The 19,104-nt window shown below is 40.4% G+C and overlaps 1 protein-coding gene across 5 annotated transcripts in view; it reads right to left on the bottom strand.

Annotated features, from left to right (window-relative positions):
* The window catches only part of erg (ETS transcription factor ERG), a 48,678-nt gene extending 30,131 nt beyond the window's left edge, over positions 1-18,547 (bottom strand). For 2 of the 5 annotated variants that reach the window (XM_072658228.1, XM_072658232.1), the window contains exon 1: positions 515-882. In XM_072658228.1, the coding sequence (XP_072514329.1) occupies positions 515-532 (18 nt within the window). In that variant the 5' untranslated portion in view covers positions 533-882. Of the gene's footprint in view, positions 1-514; positions 883-15,102; positions 15,326-17,855; positions 17,941-18,342 lie in introns of those variants that run through there. The other 3 variants (XM_072658227.1, XM_072658229.1, XM_072658231.1) reach the window with 3 other exon arrangements.
* Positions 18,548-19,104: the final 557 nt, after the last annotated feature.

Genomic DNA, 19,104 nt, shown 5'->3' with positions numbered 1-19,104 from the left:
CCCTCAAAGAACCATTTGAAGCACCTACCATTATATTAAGAGTGTAGTACTGCCACCACTACTGCTACAAACAACAGTAATAGACATTAGACATAGATGCTTGTGTCTGGACCCCAACTGTTATTCTTTCCGAACAACATGAATTGAGAATTTTTTAGCAAGATATCGAGAACGCAATGAAAAAATATCAAAAATCAACAGTTTAAGATTCCACCCAAAAAAGAAAAAGAAAAAAAATCCAACTACAAACTTCTTAGTTGTGTCTTTTCTAGCGACAAGTCTTCGGTGTGTGCCACAGTGAGCGTCATTGCTCAGACGATTTTTCTAAACCGTGCAGACAGTAAGGATAGGAAAAAGGAAATTTACAAAGCAGCGAAAAGGAAATCTTGTTGCCGTGCAATGGCAAAAGGGTGTTACCCGCTCAAATCTGTTCTCCGAGCTCTGAAAGCCAGGCAAGAAAACGTCTCGAAAACCTACAATTTTTTCTTGACGAAAAAAACAGTTTGAAACTTACCTTGATGGTGCTCGCCATCGTAGCCCAGGACTATTGAGTCCTGAATGAAGGCAATTTTAATTGCAGTGTGTGTGTGTGAGGGTTGTGTGTGTGCTGGTGAATTTCTTTCTTTTTTTTTTTTGGTGATGAGTGTTTAAGTTGAGCTTCCACTGAGCGCTGTTTGGAGCGGATGAGATTGTGCTAACGCTGGAAGTGAAGTCAGCCAATAGCAGGAAGCGCTTTCTATTGGTTCTGGCCGACGCAGCTCGAAGAAACAGGATATTTGGGAGAGGGGAGATAAGAAGGGCTGAAACAATGTTGTTGTTCTGTAAGATGTGGCGTGGCTCCTTTAAGACAGAATAGGGAACCCCAAAGGCTTCAACTGTAGGGTGTCTTCAAGGCAGGTGCCCTCATGTACTGTATGCATGTATGTCTGCTTGTATGGTTGTCAATGTGCAAAATGAATCCGAGAGAGAGAGAGATAAACAGAGCGACAGACAGATGGAGGGGCAGACAGACAGAAAGGCCGGTTACAGGACAGGATGCAGATGTGTGATGGTATAGGCTGTATTTGCCACAGTTGCAAGCAGCAGGGGAGCCCCAAGAGAGCTTGAAGCAGTGAAAGACTAATGGAAGGTGGAAAAAGAGGGAGAGTCGACAGAGAAAGAAAGAAAGAAAGAAAGAACGAAGTACAGCTGACAATCCAACACAGCAAACTAAGGAAAATATCATTTGTCTATTATTGTCACTGTCATGCAAAAATCTTGTATTTCCAAAACAGTAACTTCACAGGAGAAGGGGTCTTAATGTATGAACATTCAATGGAAGTCAATGTAAACCAATATTTATCGCAAGTTTATTGGTCCATTGATCAGGACTCTTTGACATAATGTAAAGAACAACTGGCAGATTCTAACTATGTGATAAAAATGAGTGAGGACAGTGAGGATGTGCTTTACCTACACTACACTCAAAAGTGTGGAATCTCTTGCCATATTATCAATATTTGATAATATAATTTTATAATAATATGATATTTTATACCCTGTAATAATTTAATACATACATTAATGCAATTGGATTTAACTAACATACAACTTATCAAAAGACTTAGATTTACTTCTATGTTTCAGGAATTCTGTGATGAATAATATAATGATAAACAATAGATCAAAACCATCTATTTATTTCTTTTTTTATTAGAAATATCATAATTTCCAAAAGATTATTTTATTATAACGTAATTTTCAATGCTATTTTAAAAAAGCCTGCCTCAATTCATCACTCTAGAAACTTGGAAAGTTCTTCATTATTATTTATTGCTCCTACCCTACTAACTGTGAAGGAGCACGTACTTAAAGACTACACCTTTAAAAATGGGGTTCTTCAAGGTCCCTTAGTATAGAATATGCATCCATGTAGAACCATCTAAACTCCAAGAACCATTTGAATGCTTAAATGTTTTTTCGCCTGGTTAGAATATTTAAATAAATGTCCATTTGTATTAGAGGATAACCTACTGCTTCATAGGTTTCAAATAATCTGTACCTTCACATGACATAAAGGTCATATACCAGAGGTTTAGCGGTTCTCATAGTTTAGAAACATAGTTCCTTATATTTATTAGAGTTCAATAGTTTCTATCACACATTGACAACTCAAACAGGTTAAAGTGTTCTAAACCTTTTAAAATGGTTTTATATGATATGGTTTTAATACAATACTTTTGATGAACCATAGAAGAATCACATAACCAGACAAAGAATGACTCAAACATTCAGAGTTGCCTTGGTATTATTTACTGTATTTATGTTTACTAAAGAGCTCTTAACAGATAAATAAAATGAGTGTATTATTTATCATTGTTGTTCTCAAAACATGTGAAAATTTATTACATTTTCTATAATACCTTCTAGTAGCTTTTAATATTTTAGTCAACTCTGAATCACTTTACCATTCTTTACCAGCATAAATACTGAATAAACACTGAATACTGAATAACTGAATACACATCAACTACTAACTGACTGCATAAATACTGAATAGTGTCTAACTGCATAAATACTGATTAAACACTGAATACTGAATAACTGAATAAATACTGAATACTAACTAATTGCATAAATACTCATTAACTGAATAAACACTGAAAACTGAATAACAATAAATACTGACTACTGAATAAATAGAGAATAACAGAATTATGAACTGAATACTGAATAGAATAACAGCACACAATGAAATCCCTAAACCTATGAACTGTGTATAGGAGAACAGTAGTGATGCTACTGTTCATACTGTGCGTGTGTGTGTGTGTTTTGTGTGTGTGTCTTCACTGATGACACTGTGTGTGCGCGCGTGTGTGCTCAGTGGTGTGTTGCCGCGCGTGTGTGTGCAGCCGTGTGTTTCAGGCTGCAGATGGTATTGTGTAATGGCAGTTGCTTTGAGGAAGTTGTGAAGTTGTGACAAGAGGAGTTTAAAACGTTTTGAAATCAGTTAATGGCAAAAACACGCCATGCTCCTCAGACCAGCTCATACGTTTTAAAAGGACAGACACAAATCTAATGAAGCAGGAATTAACCACAGTGCTGGAATCATTACGCAGGCCTGTGACACCCTAAACACACCACCAAATAAGGTGGAACCTTTCTAATACACAGGGTGTTCTCTCCAGCTCTAAACCGATTACAACAACAGGGTTTCAACATGTTTGATCGCTGGGAACAAGGCAATGAATAATGCAACTGAATATTGCACTGGAGGCTGGTATTCTGCAACAACCTGGGAGCTGCATTAAGCACAATAAGATGCTGTACAATCAGCAGCTAGAGAGCAGTTTGTTTAGACTATAGGTAGGGTGTTTATTGTTTTGTTTATGAATATTAAAAACTATTCTGATTACAAACAAAGCAGATATATATTAGATATGGACAGAAGTATTGGGACACCTGCTCATTCTACCAAAATCAAGGGTATTAAAAAATGAGTAACTGTCAATGGAAGAAGGCTTTCTACTAGATTTTGGAAAATGATGTGAGTATATAATTGTATTCAGTGACAGGAGCATTAATGAGGTCAGGAAGTTGGATGATCACCACCCTATCTCATCCCCAATGAGTGCCTTTGTCTACTTAAAGTAGATAAAAGCATTAGAAGGGGTGTCCACAAACATTTGAACATTTAGTGTACCTTGCAGTACAGTGCTGAAGGGATCTGCTAGGGCTGCTATAGATGCCTATACAAAAAAAATGTTTAATTAAGTCATCTATAGTCTAAGTCTACACAAGTAAACTGGGGAAACTAACCTTAGAGTATTAATTAGAAAGTCTTATACAGTGTCCACACACACAGACTGCTGTTATAGAGCGTGGCGTGGCCGTTTGTGGTTATAAAGAATGTAACTTCAGACTTTCACTGTCTCTGGTTTCTCTTTTTGCAACACTGTGTGGGAGGGAGTCCATGGTCATTTTTAGGCCTCTGTCGCAGTTGTTTAGGAATTAGCTTTTTAACCGAGATTCTATTTTCCTGTATTTCTAGGAATGAAGACCAAGGATCAAAGAAGAGTGAAGACCCTTTACATCACATCTTTAGTCTTTTAAAAGGTTTTTACATTGGTGAAAAGGGTAAAGCCTGTCAGTAAAACCAAGACAAATCTAGCAGGTTACCAGAGATTTTGACTGAGTAAGACAAAACATTAAGACCACTCGCCACTATAAACCAAGGATCGCTGGTTTTAATCCTGGGTCATGCTGCCTGCCATCAACATCTGGAGCTTGAGAGAGCACAACTGGCCTTGCTCTCTCCAGGTGGGTAGATGGCTCACTCTCTATCCCCATATCACTTCAGTGTGATGCTGGCCAGCATTGGCGGCAGTTCGAAAAGAGGCGCTGGCTGGTTGCACATGTGTCAGGAGCACCACATGAGGTGCAGAGGACAGAGGCGGTGTTCAGTAGGATTAGGATTAAATACAGGTGTTGATATGAGGTAAATGTTGGGGATCAAAATGAGGTTTAGGGAAATGTTGAAACCAATAATTGTGGAAGAAAATGGACAGTGGAAGTGCAACTCCTCTCAAAAGTGGAGCAACTACAGGGTAGCGCCTCTGCTGGCTTGTATGATGTGTAGCTCCGCCTATTCCCATGTGTTATCTCATTTCTCTCCTCTAAGCTGTCTTTTCCTCTCCAGTCTCTAACTCCAACAGCTAGTTTTCCCTGTGCTAATACTGGTCCATTTTATTTACCCCCGAAATATATATATATATATTTTACCCCTATTCTGCTATATAATAAAAAGGCGGGGTTACACTCAGGAAGGAAGTCATGAATAGCATCAGCAGGCAAAGGCAGAACCTGCCAACCCTGAGTTCTAGTCATGCTGTCAGTAGAATAGCTCTCTCTAGAGCAGATAAACATGAACCTACTGGCACCATGTCTAGGCATGGGCTAGAGGGATATAAAGCCCCCCTCAGCATTGAGCCATGGAGCAGTGGAACTATGTTCTCTGGAATGATGGTGATGCTGCATCCAGTACTTTTGAGAGGAGCTGGGGAGTTTGTTGATGAGGTGGGGTGGTTCTCATCCAACATCCTGACCAATGCTTTTGTCACTGAATGTAATCAAATCCTCACAACAATGCTTCTAAATCTATTAGAAATACTTTCGTGGACAGTAGAGGCATTTACTCCAGGATAAACAGGATAAACTATTTTTTAATACCCTTGAATTTAAAAGAATCCATGAATGAGCAGGTGTCTCAATCCTTGCGTCGATATAGTGCATATGAATGCCTTTTGGGCTTAGAGTGCAATCTGTAGTTGGTGAAATGAAGGGACTTGGATTCGGAGTTATCTGTTACACAATTTGATTGGTCGGCAATTCCTACAACGCTGCGAACAGGAGAACCAACTGGACGTTACTTTCAATCAGCAGTGTTACAATCTCTTTCCACACTGTGGCAATGTGCGCAGAGTGATAGGTGTCAGGGTGTAAGAATGACACATGTTGTGTAATGTTAGGGAAGTAACTTAATGTCTCTCTATTTGTCTCTCTCTCTCTCTCGCTCACTCTCTCTCTCTCTTGTCAGGTTTGATTTTTATGGCGTCCTGCAGGATGTCTGTAGGAAGTGACCTGTGGTCTCACTCTCCGTGAGCTGGGTGTGTGTGTATGTGTGGTGCTGCAGTGGAAATGCTCCTCAGTGGGGGGCTGGGAAACAGGGCAGGGCCCTTCCACGGGAATGTCCTGTACAACACATACACACACACACACACACACACACACACCTTTACCACTGCTATAAATACACGTTCCAATGGCTCTCCCAAACACTACTGGGTACACAACACTTCCTCAACGAAATTTACCTCCGAAAGAGAACAGAGCAGGTGCGTAAGCGCGCTCATTAGCATATAAACACACACACACATTTATTGTTGGCTCATTGGTGTGTCAGCCTGGCATGCATCAATGCCCTCTGACAATCACAAACGTCCCTGCTCGCAGCTCCCCCTACAGAAACTCAAAGTTGCTGCAACTGGCCCTGAAAAATCAATGCTAATGTATCAAGAGCTACCTGTAGGTCCAGTGATAACATTTTAGGATTGTTGGAGACTTCTTTATGTACCTTGTGGTCTGCTCTTGGGCTGGATTCACTAGGACGGCCTGACCTGGTCATGTTGACAGTTATTTTAAATGTTCCCCACTTGTAATGATTCAGCGGACATTGAAACAGCTGATTTCTACTTCATCTTTCAGAAGGCCTCAGAGAGCTCTTTGGATCTAGCCATGGTAATACCACTCAATTCTATAAACTATTAAGAGCAAACCAAACTAAGGCTGTGTCCAAAACAGAAGGCAGCTGCCTCAATTTGTGGTACCGTATCACAATTGACATGCACTTCGAAGGCAGCGATACATCATGGGGTTGCCAGGACACAAATAATTAAAATCATTAGACATATAAAAAAGCCAAAATCAGGCTAATAAACAATAACTTCTTAATAAACAATTTCTTCTTAGAAATAAAATATTAAAGGAACATTATTGTGAATAACTTACATTTGTACAGATTGCTGCTTACTTTTACTATGTTGCTGCTAACCCAGGCGATCATGGGATACATAAGGCAGCAAAGAATATATCTACACTGGCTTCACCAATCAGCGAGATGAAGGTACCTTAGCAGCATTTTAAAACAAATATTCGATTGGGACATGACTAGTTACCTTCCTGCCTTCGAATACTCTCTGAGTAGGCAGCATTTATTACATTTCAGGCATAGCCTAAACAGCTGAGGTTTAAATATGACAAGCTCCTCCAAAATCCAAAATGAGGTGTCCTAATATTTTCACATGACTTTAAATGAAGACAATATGTGTTATGGATAGGCCTAGTTTTGAAGTCTGAACTGGAACATATGTTGAACAACAGACATCTGATTTGGCAGAGGGACACAGGAATAAGAGCAGGAATTTTGGGTGAATATTTTAAAATTATTTATAATTTATTACTTATTTGTGACAAAAGCCTTAAAAAGCTTTAAGGAACAACTACAGCAACAAGAAAACAACTAATGGCAGAGACACTTTCATCAGCAAATGGAGTAATTCAAATATATCTGAGCAACTTTGATTGATGTTTCCATAATTTACTATTGCAATACCCATAAACCACCAGAAAAATCAAGAGATAAAGAAGACATGATCGCAATGCACTACTGTGGTATCTTGAGTAGGCCAGACGGAAGGGAAAAGTGTTAAGTGATTAAACTATGATGCGTCTGAAAAACATGTTCTAAATTACCTCGAAAATGCACCCTGCTAATTTATCATTTCCACCCACCACTACATGTTCCCACTACTCCAATTTACAGGGAAACCACACATCTTGCAACCAGCAAGCTTAAATCAGCCTAGTGTTTCTGGTTGCTGTAGTAACCAGGATTTTCTACAATGCTTGTGGGAAAAGGTTCTGAGGAAAAAAGTGGAACTTTATAGCACAAACGCACAAAAAAGAACTACACACCAACACCAAAACCTGATGAAGGAAGCATCGTGGGGCTGATTGCTGCCTCTGGGTCTCTCGATCATTGAATCAAAACATTTTACAGGAGAAGTTAAGGACAGCAGTCCAAGAATGTTGGGTAATGTAACAAGACAATGACCCAGAGTCCCGACCTTAACCCTATCAAGATACTAAGGCATGACCTGAAGAGCTGTGCATGCAAGGCAACCCAGAAATACTGATGGACTGAAACACACCCTAACCCTAAACACTTTCAAAGAATTCCCTTTCTGAAACTAAAAAGGTTACGGCTAGTCGTATAGTATATTCATGCAACCACATGTGTACGCCTCTGTCGAACCTGATGGTGGTCCGTAAGGCCCTGGAGGTATCAGACTTTCATCATCATTTCTCTGTCTGCACTCTTTTATAGACATACTTACCACAGTGCTCAGGCCAGCAGCAGACTTAAAGAGTGTATTTATACCCATTCACTCACATTTGCCTTTATTCAGGCGCATTTATAGTGGATGACACAGCAGTAAAGTCTTGGCCAGCACTGTAGACAGCATTTTTTCCGCTTTTTTTATTCAGAGCACGGAGAGGGGGAGTAGGAGGGTGCGTTTATTTTACAAGTTTGAATGAACTCAGTAAACACACAGTGCTATACTCTGCTACGCGCAAGTGTCCTGAAAATGTGAGGTGGAAAAGACAGTCATAATGGTATAAATGTCATCAGACAGCAATGGCAATAACTTGCAGATCATCACAGTCATGCAAAACTCTCCAAGATTGCAACTTAATAAACAAAGAAAAATATCTTCTTCACTTTCATTGGAAGTCCAAAAATTCCAAGTAATCTGGAGCATTTCTATTGGTCCATTCATCATGACATTTTGACACAACTTGGCACAACAGAGATAGAAATGGGGGGGGGGGGGGATACCAGGTTCATTCATTTCAGAAAATTATGAATGAACTTGGCCTGGGATGTCACAGATGCCATGTGACAGGATTTGCTGCACGTATAAAATAAGCGAGCACACTAGTCAGTTGTAGCACAGGGCAAAGCGATTGTCACAAATTGACAGATGTCCAAAAGGGCATGATAATAACAGGGCGAAGGGTGGTAGTATCTCAGAAACTACTGTTTGTGGGATGTCCTAGAGACTTCTCACACATCGAGTGCCTCACAACGGCATTACAGTGGTTCCCCACGGGCCATTGATGCCAGAGGGGAACAATGACTCCAGCGAGTGTTACAAAGCAATCAATGCGCCACAGTGGACCAGTTAACCTCTATAATTACCACCTTCCTACACCATCTAATATAGTCCATACCACAATGACTGGCTAGTGTCATCTGAGCCAAGCTATTAGGTAGGTGGTCATAATATTCTGATATGACTGTGCATAACTGCCTAAACTGTATAGTAAGCAAACAACAGGCTACTCTCTGTAACAGAAAAGTCTAATAAAGTGCTGGATGTGTTAAAGCAAAAGGGTACAGCAACCACAGGGTGGTGCCACATAGGTAGGCAACAGCTACATCAAGGGTGTCATTAGACCCAATTTTCTGTGTGTGTTGCTGGGCCCCACTAAAATCACGGAAGTAAAAAGTCAATTTTATCCTAGATTGCTGAGCTGAACTACTGGACATGCCACACAAATTCACTACAGGCACTACATTTTCTCTTTCAGTCAAAGCCAGTTTATTTTCTTTAACAGAGAAATGGACACTGGTAAATCAGCCATGTAACAGGCAATGCTTGCTAATAGCTATATGTTTGGGCAATAGCTACTTATAACTGTATAACATGCAAAAATGCATATTAGACCCCTAAAGCAAAGCCACTAATTAAACTAGTGGAATCAAAGGCAGTATAACCATGCGTTTTAGATGCAGTTCACAAGTAGTTTTATGCCGCAAAAGATTTCCTGCATGCGTTTGACAGTAATATTACTACTACTACTAATAACAACAACAACAACAACAATAATAATAATAATAATAATAACAATAATAACAATAACAATAATACTATAAAAAATCATTATTATTTAATTCAAACTAATAACATTATTATTATTTTTATTATTTTTATAGTAATATTATTTTGCAAACAGATAAAACAAGTAGTCTAGGAATGCCCCAGAACTACATTCATCTGTAATGCTGACCCAGGTACATTTAGCAACAGTTTCTGCATTTTAGTAATGTTTGTGTATCGGAATTAGCAGGTAAGAACATCAAAAATACTGACATATTGGCAAGGGTGCAGAATTCTCATGTTCACTATACGAACAAAAGTATTGAGACACCTGTTCATTCATTGTTTCTTCTAAAATCAAGGGTCAAGGAGTTTATTTTGCTTTTGTTTTTGGACTAGTTGTCTCCACTGTCCAGGGAAGGCTTTCTACTAGAATATATTTACAGCATTGCTGTGAGGATTTGATTGCATAGAGTGACAAGAGCATTTGTAAGGTCAGGATGTTGGGGGATCACCACCCCACCCCCAACTTATCCCCAACTCATCTCAAAAGTACTGGATGGCGCTCCATCATTCCAGAGAACACAGTTCCACTGCTCCACAGCTCAATGCTGTATAACCCTCTGGCCCACACTGGCATTAGGCAAGGTACCAACAGGTTCATGTTTATCTCTATATTTATAGGTTCGTGTCCTACTCTATTGGCAATACTATATTCTCTACAAGGACTAGACAAGCTGTGTGTATGTGTGTATGTATACATTTGCACATCTGTCACATCTGTCAGTAGTAGATGCAACATAAAGTAGCTGAATGCATTCATTAGAAGGGGTGTCCACAAGCTATATGGACATATAGTGTATATGCATCCCTTATTATTTTATGACAGTGACAGAGGTGCCATTCTCTGTACTACAGGTCAGTGGAGCATTTTCAAGCTGTTAATTTAAGGTAAAGTTGCTACATAAGAATTTTGACATTTTCATTACCTTCAGCTTTTGGCAGTATGTACCAGTTGCGCAAAGAAACCAACCATTACTAAGGTCCTCAAAATCCTTCTGGAATACCCATTTACATTGCAGACACTAAGAGAAAATGTCCAAAGTACATAATAGTATCCCTGATATGCAAATAAGCATCACTTTCAGTCACAGGCATAGTTCTTCATGGCTTTTTAAAAATGTGGCAGTGCTGATCTACTTGTCTCGACTGTAAAAAACTCCCCAAAACAAAATATTATAGCGTCTATCTGGAATTCTGAAAATGACATTTAGTCTGAGTATCACTGTGAAGCCACCCAATATGACTCTTTTTAGAAGATCAAAAAAGACTAGCCCTGAAACACACACACAGCGACTCAGACGCTCCGGCTCTCTGGAATGATGAACAGTGATAAAAGAATTTCTATGTACGTGGGTGAAGCAGGAAGTGGTCCACCACTTTGCCTGCATAAAGCTGTGTGTCAATGTGTGTGTGTGCATGTGTGTGTGTTTGTGTCTTTTTTTGCCACTCAATCAGACCACAAGGAATCCTCTGTAAACCTGCACTCACTGACACCCGAACCTATGCCCTATTTCTCTACATCAGTATCATGTGAAGTTACTGAGCCATGCCACAGATATGAAGATGCCCACCATCCTTCCAAACACACACACACTCTCTCTCTCTCTCTCTTAAACAAGTTTTCAACACATGCACTTCCTCTGAAAGGTGCACAATCCCTTGTTAAAACCATGTCAAACACTGTTCTTAAAAAGAAAGTCCGGCATAACCAAAACAGGCCTGTAAAGAGTTTCGGCTCGTTATTTATACACCCCTCAAAAATGACATAAACCCCACTAGCAAAAAAAAAAGTGTTCAAGGGTAAATGCAACAGCAACTTCAGAGGAATATTGAGGCCAGACTAAAAAGGCTAAAGGCTAATGCTAGGCTGACAAGAGGATGGAGATGGTCCCATCAGAGGAAGCTCTGCTTTCACAAAGCAAGGCCTACTGGAAGATGCCAGAGGACCACCATGTGCTGCAAGCGGGGTTAAGGCTCATTTATAGTCCTTTTACGTACAGAAATGAGGACATATTAAGGCATTTCAAACTATATAACCACTAAATGCCACTAGAGGGCGGTTCTGAGTCAAAAGTTTCTGACAACGAGAAACATGGTGACGGTGGAGGAGGTTGTGATAACGAACTTGCTACAAAAATGAAGCAGCAGGGCAGTGGCTACAAATTAGTGTTAAGGTCCCATCATAGGTTTCTATGTATGAGCAATTTAATGTTGAGCCTAAATATGCCTTTAGGTGGTGCTAGGCTAAAAGCCTACTCAATTGACTGGCTAAAATCTCTTTAGCTAGTTAACCGCACACCACACCAAGAGGACACAGAAAGGACTGCAACACTATTTGTAAAGTTTTATTTATTTATATATAACCATTTCTTTTGTTGTTACAATGCTTAGCTAAACTAGGCTAGACTGGCCTTGCCAAGCTATACTACATGGCTTCTGCGATGTAGCATAATGCATCGTGGTGAGATAAACCAGCCAATACAAGCAGAGCTAATGATTTTTATCATTCAAGTAAAAAAAATAATTGAGGCAAATCTCATCTGTCAAATGTCAGATTTATGTAAAACACTCTGGATGTTTATTTCATTAACTTCACTCTCAATATTATCAGTCTATGATTTTCTCTTTAGTGCAGTGGCATCATCTAAGAAACGTTTCTGATAAAGTGTATTTTAAATTACAAATGGGTCCGTCTTGCTACAGGAAATCATAGCTCAGAGTGTGTCGTGCCATCTGCCCTGAGAGCAGCACAGAATTCCTGGATTCTCACGTCAAGAGAGAGAGAGAGACAGACAGACAGAGAGAGGGAAAGAGAGAGAGAGAGTTTAATATAAAATACAGATACAGAAGCACCTGCTGTCCAGATGAAATGTTCTGAAACAGTAGAAGTGTAAAAGGTCCAGTCAGTCCCTGTCCACGCCACTCCTGCCTGAGTGTGAAACTAAAGTTCTACTGCAGTTCAGTCCCCTCGCTGCCCTCCCTGCCAAAATCACACGTAATTCTGTACGTTTATTCTGTTCATAAGCTTTAATCCAAGCTTTCAAGCAGCTTTGGAGTCTGTAGTTGCCACTGTTCAGGAGCTGTGCCACTGGACGTCAAATAAGCTATTATGAGGCTAAAGAGCGAGAATAGAACCATTAGAGACCTTGGGATTACCAAAATCAACTGTGTGGAATATCAAGAGAAATCTCTCTTAATCGCAAAGGGACTGGTAGGCCAAGGAAGACCTTTACTGATGAAAGCAGAACAACTCTCACTATGGTAAGAAATAGTTTTCAGGAGGCAGGTGTGTATTTGTTAGAGACTACTATCAGCAGAAGACTTCATAAACAGAAATACAGAGGCTACACTGCAAGATGCAAACCACTAAACAGAATGACCAGATTCCAGTGTGCATCTTCGTCGCTGATGATGTAACTGGTAAAGGCAGCAGCACAACAAAGTCTGAGGTGTAAAGGACCATATCTTTGGGCAGAGCTTCATCCTACAGCAAGATAATGATCCCAAAGTTCTTGCCAGTCCCCTGATTTAAATCCAACTGAGCATGCATTCCATATGCTGAAGAAAAAAATTAAGGGAACAAGCCCCCCAAAACAAGCAGCCTTAGGCTTTAACGAAGCTTAAAAAAAATATATTTTTTTTAAATGTCAGCCATGCTCAGAGCAGTTACTGAATTCCAGTAAAGACGGAGCAAATGTAGCTGTCGAGACACATTTATAAACCGTTTATACTGTTTTCGGCCTAAACAGACGAGTAAATCCCTCTCCATCATCCAGAGAAGAGTTCACTAGAGCAAGAGATGTCTCTTGTGGATTCCTGTAGATTCACACACTCACACACACACATTTTCCTGTAGATTTACTCAGAGTCACACCAAAAAGTCATTTACTGCACAACGTAGCATCAGATTCCAATCTGGCAACATACAGACATCTCTCTCACACAAAGACATCAGTGAGAAACACCCGCACGAGTGCACCATTGCCAACGCTTGAGAACTTAATGCTTTTGCTGTTCAAGTTTTCAGACACTGCCGCCAGTGTCTCTGTGTTTTTTTTTTGTGTGAAGGAGCATGTGTGTGTGTGTTGGATGCGACAGCATCACTCATCGTGACAGTGGAAATAAACAGTCACTCTAGAGAGCTCAGCTAGGCCTGCAATTCCTATGCCTCATGGAATACACACAGAAACACACGCAGATTCAAACATGGCAGTGCAATTACTTCTAGCTGAAGTAAAAAAATAAACTGTGCTGAAAGAAGCCAAACAAAATCCTCAACCCCAAAACACCAGTTCATACCACACATCAGAGCACACAATCTGAAAGATATAAATGAAGAAGAGACGATATGAGAAGAGGAGAAGAGAAAGGAAGGGCAGACCAGGAGAGAAGAGAAGAGAAAAGCAGAAGAGAAAAGCAGAATAGGAGGGAAGATAAGTAAAGAAGAGCAAAAGAAGAGAGAAGAGCAGAAATGGAGAGAAGAGCAGAGATGGATATGAGAAGAGCAGAAATTGTTAGGAGAAGAGTAAAAGAGAGGAGCAGAAGAGAGGAGAAGAAGAGAAGAGCAGAGACGGAAAGTAGAAATGAAGAGAAGAGCAGAAGAGAAGAGCAGAAGAAAAGGAAAAGAGGAGAACAGAGAAAAGGGATGAGAGAATCAAGAGAGGAGGCAGGAAGAAAAGAGATAATAAAACAACCGCAGAGAAGAGCATGAAAGAAGAGCACAAGAGGAAAAAGAGAAGAGCAAAGAAGAAGATAAAAGAAGAGCAGAAAATAAGAGAAGAGCCAAAGAGGAGAAAAGAGAAGAGCAGAGAAGAAGATGAAAGAAGAGCAGAAAAGAAGAGAAGAGCAGAAGAGAAGGAAAGAGAAGAGCAGAGGAGAGGAGCAGAACAGAAGAGAAGAGCAGAGAAGAAGAGAAGAGCAGAGAAGCGAAAAAAGCAGAAAATAAATATAGAAATGAAGAGAAGAGCATAAGAGGAAAGACAAGCAAAAGATATATTACGAAAGGAGAAGAACAGAGAAAGGGGATGAGAGAATCAAGAGAAGAGACGAGAAGAGCAGAAAAGGAGAAAAAAGAAAATAAGAGCAGAAAAGAGCATGAAAGAAGAGCAGAAAAGAAGAGAAGAGCAGAAGAGGAGAAAAGAGAAGAGCAGAGAAGAAGATGAAAGAAGAACAGAAAAGAAGATCGAAAGAGAAGAGTAGAAAATGAGAAAAGATAAGAGCAACAGAAAAAAGGAGAACAGAACAGAAGAGCAGAGAAGAGAAAGAGCAGAACAGAAAAGCAGAAAAGAAGAGCAGAAATAGGAAAAGCAGGAAAGAAGAGCAGAGATAAGAAGAGCAGAATAGAAAAGCAGGAAAGAAGAGCAGAAATAGGAAAAGCAGGAAAGAAGAGCAGAGATAAGAAGAGCAGAATAGAAAAGCAGGAAAGAAGAGCAGAAATAGGAAAAGCAGGAAAGAAGAGCAGAGATAAGAAGAACAGAAGAGAAAAGCAGAAAAGAAGAGCAGAAGAGGAGAGATGAGCAGCAGAGAAGGGAAGAGCAGAAGAGAAGAGTATGATTACCTTGGGGAGCGTTGTGTCTGCCCTCTTGCCACGGCGAGCTCATCTGTGCCGGCCTGCCTGCCGCCACTACGCACATGCTAGCGTGTGTGTGTGTGTGTGTGTGTGTAGAGTCTCTGTCACAGCTTGGCAGAGGCTCTACAGAGACTCCTGGGTAACAAATGTCTGGGAGTTGTGCAGGTTTTCTGCACATGCTGAGCACAGCGAACGTGACCAGACCACAAGCCTGTCCCCCTCCACGCACACACGCACTAAAAAAGAACACACACACCATGAAAACGGGAGGAAAAAAAGGACAAGAAAAGAAAAGAGCCATGGTCTGATCCCAGCGCAAATAAAATTCCTGAATGCCAGATTTCTTGGATGTGCGCGCGGGCCGTCTGGCGTGCTCCTTTGGTCGGAATTTGGAGCGCGAGGACAGGGATAAAGTTTAGCTGCTGGCAGTGCGTGTGTGCGTGTGTGCTTGTGTGTTTGTTATTGGGTGTGTGTGTGTGTGTTTGCGTGCGTGTCTATGGATAAACCTTCTCATATATTACAAATCTCCACTCCTCTGGCGGATAGACGCAGAGGCCTCGCGGCTGAAGAGGAAAATGAAAGCTACTCCGCTCTCTCTGCTTCACATCGAGGGTGAAGAGGAAGCTGTTCAGCACTGGGAGGAAGAAAAGAATGGGATTTTAGGATCAGTCTTAGGAGCAAGAGATTAAAGTTCATGGTTCAGCAAAGAACCAAATTTTCCAATTTCTCCCGTAACCTTTAAAGGCTGTCAAAAAAACCTGTGTAATGTATTTACTGTGTAATCTACCCCAGCAATACTGTATGTCAATGTCTCAGGATTAGGATCATCCTTAATAGCTATTGCACAGTAGCACAACAGAATTTAGCCTCTGCATTTAGCCTATCCCTGGCAGTGAACACACAAACACACACTTATGACTATGGGTAGTGAGAACACACACCTTGAGAGGTAGGCAGCCACCTCAGGCAAGCAATTAGGGGATTATCCTCAAGCAAGACACCTCAGTCTTAAATGTTGAGGGTGGAGAAAGTGCTGTTTCTTCACTCCCCTTATCTTCACTTCCTGTCTGTCCAGGGAACTGAACAGGTGACCTTCAAGTCCCATACCCACTTCTCTAACCATTGAACAGCTTACAGCAGGGGTGCTAGTATATTCAGGAATACAGATTTACCATGTCTGAGGACTCAAATAAGCTGTAAAAGCTGTGCATCCATACAATCCTTTACATGCATGCAAATGAATACCAAAGACACTGGTGAAATCCTGTATTTGGGACTGTAATGCCAAATGTGGAATGTAGAGAATGGATTAGGTTTACGTTTTTTCAATATTCCAGCTTGCAAAAGTAGTTGAGTGGCTGTGAATTAAATGATGAATTGGTGATGATGAATTAAAATTATTTTTTTATGCAGCAACATAAAATTTTAATGTCACAGTAAATCTTCTGGTATATTTTATGAATTTTGCCCGAAGTCTGAGGGAAACCTCAGAGCAACAGACATTCAGCAATAGACATTAAGCAGCAGATATTCAGCAGCAGCAGATCTTCAGCAGCAGAAAACAGCAGCAGCAGATATTCAACCGCAGAAAACAGCAGCAGACATTCAGCAACAGATATTCAGCTAGGACTCTTAGTAGCAGATATTCAGCAGCAGACATTTAGCAGCAGGAAACAGCAGCAGCAGATATTCAGCAGCAGATATTCAGCAACAGACTCTTAGTAGCAGATATTCAGAAGCAGAAAATAGCAGCACCAGATATTCAGCAGCAGACATTTAGCAGTAGACATTTAGCAGCAGATATTCAGCAGACATTCAACAGCAGATACCAAGAGGAGGACATTCAGTAGCAGATATTCAGTAGCACATATTTAGCAGCAGACATTGAGCAGCAGATATTCAGCAGCAAATATTCAGCAGCAGACATTCAGCAGCAGACATTCAGCAGACAGACGTCCAGCAGGCAGACGTCCAGCAGCAGACATTCAGCGGCAGACATTCAGTAGCACATATTCAGCAGCACATCTTTAGCAGCAGACATCCAGCAAAAGATATTTAGCAGCAGACATTTAACAGTAGATCTGATTTTACAATGAGGAAAGTACACTTCATGGTGATAACAGCTTGGCATACAGCATAAAGTAGCATTAACACCCCACTACAAAGAAACACAAACATACCACCACCTCTTAGCACACACATACACAAACACACACACACACATGCACACTAAAGGAATCATGTCCACAAGTCTCAGCAGACAGAACTATATCAGACATAAAGCCAAACTGAGACAGGGATGGTAAAGTCATCATACACACACACAAACACACACACACACACAACCATATAAAGAATGAACAGTGTCTTTCTACATCTGCTGTACTCCTCTGCTCCTACACTCATTCACAACATAGTGACGAAGAGAGAGAGAGAGAGAGAGAGAGACAGAGAGCGAGACAGAAAGAGACAGACATGCAGACAAAAGTGATAAGCAGTCTGGAGTTCTCATCAGTTATTAGAATGTACTGAGTGATCATCCTCTATTTATGTGTGTGAGTTCATAGACAGTTTCAGGACAAAACTGTCAGGAGTGACCTACAGAGGTCAGCAGGGGTAAGCCTTTTTTTTTCATAGGGCAACACTATGGGGCTAGATTTAACATTTAAACTCTTGGCTAAAACCACTAAAGGCTGAAAAATAGACAGCATATATGGGTGTGTGTGTGTGTATGTGTGTACCTTATGACTGGATGTGGCTGGCTCTGGCTCTGTTCCAGTCTGGATCATTTCCCCTGGCAGACATCGAAGACCTCACAACCTCTGCCTGCGAGAACACACACATACATACGATGACAATGAGATATTTAATATTAATGTATTTGACACTGACAGTGAAGTGCAAAGCTCCTACTTCCCCAGATTCCATGCAACTGCACGTCTTTTATGATATTGAATTGCAGCCCTACTGCCAGAAAGCAGACTAATGGGAAACATCTTCTGTACTTAATCTCTTTCACTCACAAGTTAGAAACCCCTAGAAATAAAGTGTTGGATTTTCAGAATTATTAAAACATAATTTAATAACTGCATTAGCTATCTAATGAATGCATTCAGCTACTTAAAGTTGCACCTATTGCTGACGCAGATGTGTAAATTCACATACACAGATTGTCTAGTCCCTGTAGAGAAGTACTGCCCAATATAATAGGAGCAGAAAAACATGAACCTCTTCTGGAGCAGTGGAAGCAGTGTTCTCTGGAATCTGGAGCAGTGTTCTCTGGAATCATAAGGTGCCAGAGGATCGCTGGTTCAAACCTGATATAACACAATTGAGAGGACACAATTAGCGCTTTAAAATGGCAGCAGCTTGATAAGAGTATGCGTCAGAGGAGGCTTGTGTCAATCCTCACCTTCCCAGTGTATGGAGCATTACATGTTTTCTAAAACTGCGGTAGAAAACTGGGTAACAAAAAAACTGTGCATCAGTCAATGATATCAAGAACTCTGCTCGGAATGGAAAGTCCATTACTGAAGAAAAGCACATTTAAAATTCAAGAGAAGGTAAGACAGAAATGAAGTGTTTATGGACATATTGGACCTTTCCCAATGTGAAAGGGGATGGTAACATCATGTAGTCTTCTTCCTCAGCCAGGACTTGGTATTGGGCTTGACTTTAGACAAATGATTATCGTCTGTAGAATTATTGAGGTAAATTATACAATAGTGAAGCAAATTCAGTTATGAATTACCCCATGTTGCTGTTACAAGGCCTTACACTGACTTCCATTCAAAGTTAAGAACAGTTTTACCTTCTCCTGTAAAGTCACCAATTTGGAGATTGGAGATGTTTTTCATTGGACAGTGACGATATATACACATGTATTTTTAACCATTTACATTTAAACATGCTATGTCAAGCTTGTTTATTCCAAATATGTGAAGAAATCTCACTTTTAATAATACAGGCCCTTAATAGGCATTTATAGCT

The sequence above is a fragment of the Salminus brasiliensis genome, chromosome 16 (assembly GCF_030463535.1).
Source record: "Salminus brasiliensis chromosome 16, fSalBra1.hap2, whole genome shotgun sequence".
NCBI lineage: Eukaryota > Metazoa > Chordata > Actinopteri > Characiformes > Bryconidae > Salminus > Salminus brasiliensis.
The sequence above is the reverse complement of the archived record's forward strand: the minus strand, read 5'-3'. Positions and strand labels throughout refer to the sequence as shown.